This window comes from Paramisgurnus dabryanus, chromosome 8, assembly GCF_030506205.2.
Source record: "Paramisgurnus dabryanus chromosome 8, PD_genome_1.1, whole genome shotgun sequence".
Lineage (NCBI taxonomy): Eukaryota > Metazoa > Chordata > Actinopteri > Cypriniformes > Cobitidae > Paramisgurnus > Paramisgurnus dabryanus.
In genome coordinates, this window is record NC_133344.1 from 22,502,970 (window position 1) to 22,511,199 (window position 8,230).

The following is an 8,230-nucleotide window of genomic DNA, read 5'->3' on the forward strand; positions in this document are numbered from 1 at the left end:
TACATTTAAAATATTTAAACATTGAATTTTTTTATTGAAATTGTGAAAGAATCCTACAACAACAACAACAAAAAATCCGGACAGCCAGCAAAACGTGACACGTTCATATATTTCTTTCTATAAACTCAAGAAGAGGAATGTCGGTCCCTTCTGTGTTAGAGTACATTAACCTGAGGCTTTCTAAACCGCATGAGTCCCGCAGATAAGTTTCTCCGACGTAATAAGTGTTTATACAGCGGTTGTTACAATGCAATGATGGCACACGCTTTCATGACGTGTCACAGGCAGATTAAACAGCATCACAGATTAACACCTTCTGTCTCCAAACAACAAACGCTATAACTTTCATTTACAATAACCATTGTGGGGAAAATGCAATGAGTTAAACTCTAAATATTATGTACACGCAAATGTACAGCTTTGAATAAATTAATACCAATTTGCATATTCTTAGGTCCTTGTAGCTTATTTACAGAATTATGTTTCTTTTAATAATAATTACATTAAATAGTTCAGGTATAACTGTCCGTCGGATTTAAACAACGGTCCAACTAACTGTCATGACAATCCCTTTTAAAATATCCTTTGTAATTCTTTATTCGTTTCTTTTTTGTGTGTTTATTTTTTTCCTTTTTGGGATGTAGCTTTGTTGTTTTCAATCTACAGATCACCATAGATATTGAAGTGATCCTATTGACAATACGCAAAGCTTTATTCATTAAATCCTTTCCTTCTTCTAATAGATTGGTGTGATCTCGTCAACAGGTTCTTGAAAGAGTCCATTATACCGTAGATTGTCTTCGCAGCATAGATCTCCACCTTAAGAGCATCAAGTCCAAAATTATTTTACTTCTTTTCCACTTCAGTCACCCATGCGCAAAACAGTACATAATGAAATTTGTCGCAGAGAATCACTTAATAAAATCCTCTGGCAATTCAAGTCATCCCCTGGATAGGTTTAGGGTCGCTTGATCACTTTGGGGAATCCCTTGGAGAGGAGGTCTCCCTCTGACTCTCTATGCCGCTCACTAGTCTCTGTATGTTCTGAAGTTCATTGATGGATTCCTTCATTGTTATTTTAGGTGAGCCGTTCCTCTGACTCGATCCTGGTTTATTGTTATGTTGATCAGGCACAGGACTCGTCTCTCTGCTACCGCATTTTGATGATTCGGATGAGGGGTTTAGGCCGCTTGGCAATCCGGTGGTAAGCAGATTTGTGCTTGGTGGGATAGACACGGGAAGCTGGTAAGGGTTGAATCGCAGTCGCGGGCGAGTGGAGCCGCTCAGGAACGGGTTTCTGGAGAGCGAGGAGGCCGCGCTGCTGCTCGCTGGAAGAGCGGAGGCCGCTGCAGCTGCCGCGGCCATGTAGGTGTACGGGTAAGGGAAAAGTCCACCGAAGGTTGGCATCGGAATGCCCTGTAAAAAGAGACACTGGTTAGTTCACTGAACATGCAAAAGATTGAAGCTCTCAGAGAGGATCTGCTGAATGGCATTTTTTGAGTGACGTTATTTTCATATAATTTAGACCAAAGGGCACAGAGTTAAAGGCAACTTAAAATGATTACTTACTAATTGTTATTTAGGCATTTCGAAATGACTGGGAATAATCATCCTACGCCACCAAATCACAACGCTTATAGACATTTTTTGGTTCAAAAAACATTAAGATTTGTAATATAGTTTTTGTTTAGGCCTCTAAAATTAATATGGATTTGCAAAAACATTTAAAATGTGTTATACGTATAGGTTTGTGGTACATATAGGTTTTGTAATAGCCTATTAATTATTATTTAGCTTTATAATCCATTATATATACATATTAGAAATACATTATATATACATATATTCAAATAATTAAAGTAATTGTCATAGAGTATGATACAGTTTGACAGGCATTTGCAAATAAAGCCTATACTTGATTTACATAATCCATAAAATAAAAAATGTCTTTTCAAATCTATTCCAAGCTGCAATTTATAGACTGTTTATTCACGTGTTAACATAACCAGACATGGTGTATCATGACAACGATTTAAATTTTAATGGAGAGAGTTTGCTTACCTGAGAGGCGAGCATGTGTTGAGACAGATGAAATGGAAAAGAACTGGGGCTGCTCCCGGTACCCTGCAGACTTCCATTCTCTAGCCCACCAGTTCCTGATACTGAAGCTAATAGATGTCCCATACCCATGGCTGAAAACGCTCCAGGTGCCATGGCAAACTGTCCAGGGTGGAATAATAAAGGTTGTCCGGAGTTTAGTGGGTTAAAGAACTGTTGACTGTGTAGGCCGGAGAGCGCCAAACTCTGAAGGTGCCCTGCCCCAAAATGTGAAGGGCTCTCTGTCTGTACCATTAGAGGAGAAAAGCTGTCTTTACTGCTGCTAAGACCTCCATTTTCAATGTCCTTTTTTGACAAGTCTGTGTCTTTTCTTTGCCTGCTCTCTGGTTTGTCTTTCTCCAAATTTCTTATGCTAAATATGGAATCGCTGGATTTTCTGGACACGGGGTAATCGTCTTTCTTCTCTAAAACAGGCCTCTCGCGTCCACGGTCCTCACATTTCGATCTGAACGGAGATGGAGGTTCGGGTCCAGGACTGCTTGAGCCTCCACATCGTTCATCTTGGTGGTCCAGTTCCTGCTCACTGTCAGTGCATGTTTTGTCTTCTGTTAAGAAATATTTTATAAACAATTAGGCTACCCACGTAAAGACGCGTAAAAACAGTAAATTTTCAATTACAAAACAAAGAAAAGCAAAAATAAATAACTAAAGCCGCTTCATTCCAGTTTCGTAGGCCTACCTAGTTTTTACGCATAACTCCTAAACACATTAACAAATAAATAAAACTATGTGGCCAACTTGTTTAAAATCGACAAAATGTTAAAAGTTTAAATAAATACAATTAGCACCCATTGCATTTATTACTAAATGAAAACTAGCTTGTCATAGTATGGAGTAGACAGAAACGGATTCATATGAAAATAAGGAACACCTCAGAATAAATCAGAATTTGAAAATAGGATTAAATTTAGTCCAAACCAAATAAATAAAGATTACATTTGAATATTAAATTGTTGTCTCTAACAGAAGCTAATGTGGTTGTAAACGAAATCTAGTTCAGGGAAATAACTGGGATTTTACGTGTTGCTACAGACTGTTTAATCTTTTACTAACTTGTAAGAAAATTAAAGTGGTCTTATTAGCAACATTGCATTATAAATTACATTACATTACACATTATAGAAATGGTTTTAAAACCACTGAAAGCATAAGGCACCGTTTTGTAAATTAGGCTATATGAGTAGGCCTGTTTTCTCTCAGTGATCATGAAGCATGCCAAATATAATTTATTCATAGATTTAGATCTACCTCTGCTGCTCCGGTTAAATGTAAGTGGGCTTGAGACCGGTCCTGGTGAATGACTAGCATCTCTGCCGGTTGTAGGTTCGCTTGAGGAAGCGTCAGAGTCCCCGCCATCACGGTCCACTTTGCATTGATCCTCATACATGCGTAATGATGGAAGGGTCAGCTGTTTCCTGTGACACAAACAATACAATATCCAATAGTCAAAAATACAGAAAACATGATATAAAGTTGAAATAAGCAATGAATCATTTCGCAAATGTATGAATTGCAATAATGCATGTAAGCTAGGCTATATAGGTGTCAGGCCTACCTTTTTTCTCTCCTTCCATTCCCTGTGTCTCTGAAGCCTTTGGCAAAAGGGTTGTTATCAATCTTCAATTGTGTTATCTGAATACAAAAAAAAAGTACATATGTACGTTATTATTATTGCAGTATTATAATTTGTAGTAGCCGTCTATTGATATTTGAATAGCAGCAGCTTTGCAGTATTGTTGTTGAAAATGTTACGCTGCAGTACCAACTTTTAAACGACAAGTTGTTCATTATTAATACAAAATTTAAATGGATAACAAGGTCTGTTTGTGTGGCGTGATCATCCAAACACCGTTAAACACGCTACACAGACTTCTCTTGGAGTGATAATTTAATTATTAAAAATGTTTAATGAAAAAGATCTCATCACGGCCCCCCTGAGAAAATTCCACGAGTAAACATTTTCCATTTGTCAGACTGTTATTCTCTACAGCACAACGGAGACAACAAGAGAGGCAAACTAGATGAGTGACGCCGGCCTGCTATTAATAATTAATAGTGCGGTCTGAATCATTGCCAGTTTTTACAAGTTCCCTGAAAATACAGAGCGATGTAACAGAACGATTTTCGTTTTGCCCAAGTGATTTGGACGCTGTAGGCTATAAGTTCAGAAGAAAGCAGGGCCTCGACGTCCATAGATCGCCATTGCTTTTTACGTTTTGAAACTGACACGCTTTGATTGCTGCGTGTAGCTCCCGGACAAACCGGCGAGCTTAAGTGCTTGCTAATCGATTGTGACTCTATGTCATAAACTTTACGATACAGACAAGCTCACCAGGCCCCTCGGACACAGACGACCATTAACATCAGCAGTAGCTGAAAGTACCACTAAACATATGCGGAATTTGAATTGTTTTAAAAATGCATTTCTGCATCTAAATAGTCTACTAGAAACAGAGAATACATGAGCAAAAGTTGCAAAACATCCAAAAAATTATGCATAAATTATGAATATCCAATATGGTAAAAAATAGTAGGTTTAAACTGTATGCCTATATAGTGCACAGAATTTAAGTTTAAGTGTTAATAAATGCACATACCTTGTCGTTTTGATAAGCTGTGACAGCAATAAAATCGGTCTCGGGAAAAACATATGTTCTGAAAGTACTGTAAGGAAGCTTCAGGATGTCGTTGGCTCTCACAATATGGAATCTGGGCTGGTATTTATGCATTGAATTCAGGATTGTCTAAAAAGGAATGGGAATGGAAATAATTAGTGCTTGTCACAATAATCACCACCAGTCAGCAGTCATTAAAATCTTTTAAAATATTAAATGACGAATTTTTTTTTTTTAGGTATAGAAGAAATATTAGTCTTGTATTTTAATATGCGGCCTAAATCACATAACAACAGGCCTCTACAACAGGCCAATAGCAGATAGATAGACAGAAAAAAAAATTATCGACCAGACAACATGATAGCTAGTGGCGCCATCATTGCAACACAATTAAATACTATTTCAAATCAATTAATAAACCAGAAGTTTCTTATTTTAATAATTCAAGAAAAAATATCTCAATGGTAGTTATTAACAGATAAACTATATATTTTCTAATTTACTGTACACATATCAATGTTTGTGTCATACATGTAAATACTTAATTTTTTTCGGCCGATTTTGTTTGCAAGAGAGCACACGCTGTATTTGACTGTATGCTTGCAGCTATAAAGTACTGGTGAGCGTCGTTGAATTCGCCTTAACGTTTTTTTTTCATTGGACCAACCAACACTTTGGAGAATGGACAGGTCACTCAGCCTATCCAGACTGTTTCTGTGTTCACTAGACTACTACACATTTAGACACAGTAAAGAACCGTCGAATTTCACCTTGTATTTACTGTAGACTCATTCAAGGTCCGATCAATTGACCTCATTTTTAAGCTACTTCCACTCTCTCGTGAAAGTTATAGCGATCCTCGCCATTATCATAAATAATAGACGTTACCGTAGCCAAGGAAAACTCAGGATGAACTATATTTACATTACATAACCGGGCTGACAGTGTCATCATTATTCATAAGAAAGCAAGTTGACTGAAACGCAAATATCTGCTTTGTAAGTCTAGCGAGGAAGAGGAATAATATCGCGGTATGGGCCAATGCACAAACTCTGCATGGGCCACAGAAATTGTGAAGTAAGCTAAATTAAATATTTATAGTATTGACAATTCTCACCAGACAAGAAGAAATATCGATATTTATTTCTGGCAATAGCCTATATAATCAATCATTATAAGTGTAAAGCATGCAGCCCACAAACGGCAGTAAATTTATATAAAAGCAAAGATAATAGGCCTGCATGCAATAGGCTACACACAAGTTTACTGAGTAAAATGGGGTACTTACAAATCCATGTTTGTCCGAAATGTTGTTGGTTAACTTTAGTTTATGAAAAGCAACAGGCTTAGCCATCCATTGTTCCCCAGTAGCTGGGCTATCCGGATGTATATACATTCGTTTTGGCATCTCCGGGTCGGCCTTCCCCGCTACCATCCAGCGAGAGTTGTGAAACTTGTAGCGGCAGTCGTCGGCAGCCACAATATCCATTAACAGAATATACTTGGCTTTTTTATCGAGTCCATTAATGCGGACTTTAAACGGCGGAAACATTCTCCTGTTGAAAAGGTGCCATGTGTTAGAATATGTACCGAAATCAGAATCTTCACACAAAAAATTGTTGTTGTTTTGCATACAAGCAAATGTAGGCAAATGTAAGCTTAACGTTTTAACAACCCAACCAAATTATCCAAAGAAACGAACAAATATTAAACGTTTTAAAAAAATATGTTTTAACTTAACAACTATTTTTTTAGCATGAAACAACCGCATTCCAGACAAAAATGTTTCACCAAAATTCACATTTCACCTTGTCTGCAGATAATTTAGTTCGCCGCAAGACTTAAATCTTCCATGAAAGTGACAGGCTATTTACATAAAGTAGTTTGCTGTCACCTCAGAACATAGGCTGAACAAGACACATTTTTCTTCAAGAAATGAATTAAAGTATGACTTAACAATGCCAATGCCGTGTCTAAATAAGGTCAATATGTGTTAATATTAATAAGCAACAAGAAGGTTTTTTAATTTTTGTTAAGGTACAGAATATGCATTGCTGGTTCCTTTCCATCTCGTTTTCATTAATCAAATGAGAAGATTAATCATTCAGGTGTATACGTTTTGACAGTAAGACATTCACTTTTGAAGTCTCCTTGACATAATAATTAGGTCAGCCAATTCAAGGCACGAGACATTCATTGGAAAATAAAGGGACAACAAATTATTTGACAGCGATGCGCAAATGACAATGATTCAATAAAGTATTTTTTGGACATTGGACATTTTCTATAACACCGAAACAAAAACTAAAAAAGGCAAATGTGAAAAGTGATCTCACCTGCCAGATTTCGTAATAACCATTTCTGTTCCTATTTTGTGGAACTGGTCCCACAGATCCTTCGCTTCCAGTGTGACTTTTGGATCATCTTCCACTTCTTCCTCCGGCTCCATGCTCTTGAGAGTGCGAAGATGAGCTGCCTGATGATGGTGACTCAGAGCCGCGTGGAGTCCAGGCTCCGCGGCTCCTACCAGGGTATGGTCCGGGATCGGCTTTGTTAGAGCCCCGGGAGGCAAGGTCAGCGCCGGGAAGAAGGAGGGTTGCGCGGCCGCGAGAAACGCTGACATGGGAAAGTCGGTCGGCCGGTGAGCGTGAAAAGGGTGGTAAGCCATGGCAGTCCCCGTAAAAACTGGATCTCTCATCGGTGCATCCAAAAAATCGTAGTGAAAAATATATTAAGTGTTGTTCTCTGGCAAAAACAAACGCGTATCCAGAAAAAAAATATTATCTCAGCACGTGAAGGAAAAGCACAGCGAAGCAGTTTTGTATTAAATATGAATCTGAAAACGCGGTAGATTGTCGTTTAAAACGAGCAAAGAAAGCGAAGCTGGATCTTCCACTTTAACTCCGTATCTGCTAGTTTCCACGAAGTCCCCGTAATAATATCAGTCAAAGTGTGCGCAACGACGCTTTCAAGGCAGATTTGGGGTTTCCTGTTCTCCAACAGTTGCTCTCATAAAAACAAGGTTACTCTTTCGATGCGGATGTCCATTCAAGCGCGGTCATTCTACACAGACACGGAGATGAAATGGTTAGATCTTTCCCTGTCCACTGTACAACTGTAACTATCTCACATGTCCTTCCTGCTCTGATCCCAACACTAATGAACCAAGCCCCCTTGATTGCTGATTTTACGCTTTCTGGACCAATTGTGGGCCTCTATAGGCGTGGTTTTGACAGCTCCGGCCAGGCTCAAGGAGAGGGGGTGGACAAGAAGGTGTCGGAAGCATTAGCAGTAAGAAAACATGTCAACAGAATAAAATATTAACCAATGACAGAAAAGATCGGGAAATCCCACCCCCGTCTCCAAGCCAAGCACCGGGTCAGCCCTCAGTGTTTAGCCGGTGGAGACAGCACCACGGTCGGCTTGCGCTTTATAATTACGATGAAACGATGCTTCCTCGTTTGAGGAACCAAACTCACTTTAGGAGACATTCAGAT

At 38.6% G+C, this 8,230-nt stretch overlaps 1 protein-coding gene across 1 annotated transcript; it reads right to left on the minus strand.

Annotated features, from left to right (window-relative positions):
- Positions 1-7,865, minus strand: tbx2b (T-box transcription factor 2b). The gene is made up of 7 exons (XM_065281019.2): positions 7,070-7,865; positions 6,022-6,289; positions 4,716-4,862; positions 3,674-3,750; positions 3,367-3,533; positions 2,062-2,663; positions 1-1,416 (listed from the first exon to the last, which is right to left on the minus strand). Exons 1-7 carry the CDS (start codon positions 7,429-7,431, stop codon positions 973-975), a joined length of 2,067 nt encoding a protein of 688 aa, XP_065137091.1. The 5' UTR covers positions 7,432-7,865; the 3' UTR covers positions 1-972.
- Between the last annotated feature and the right edge of the window lie 365 nt (positions 7,866-8,230).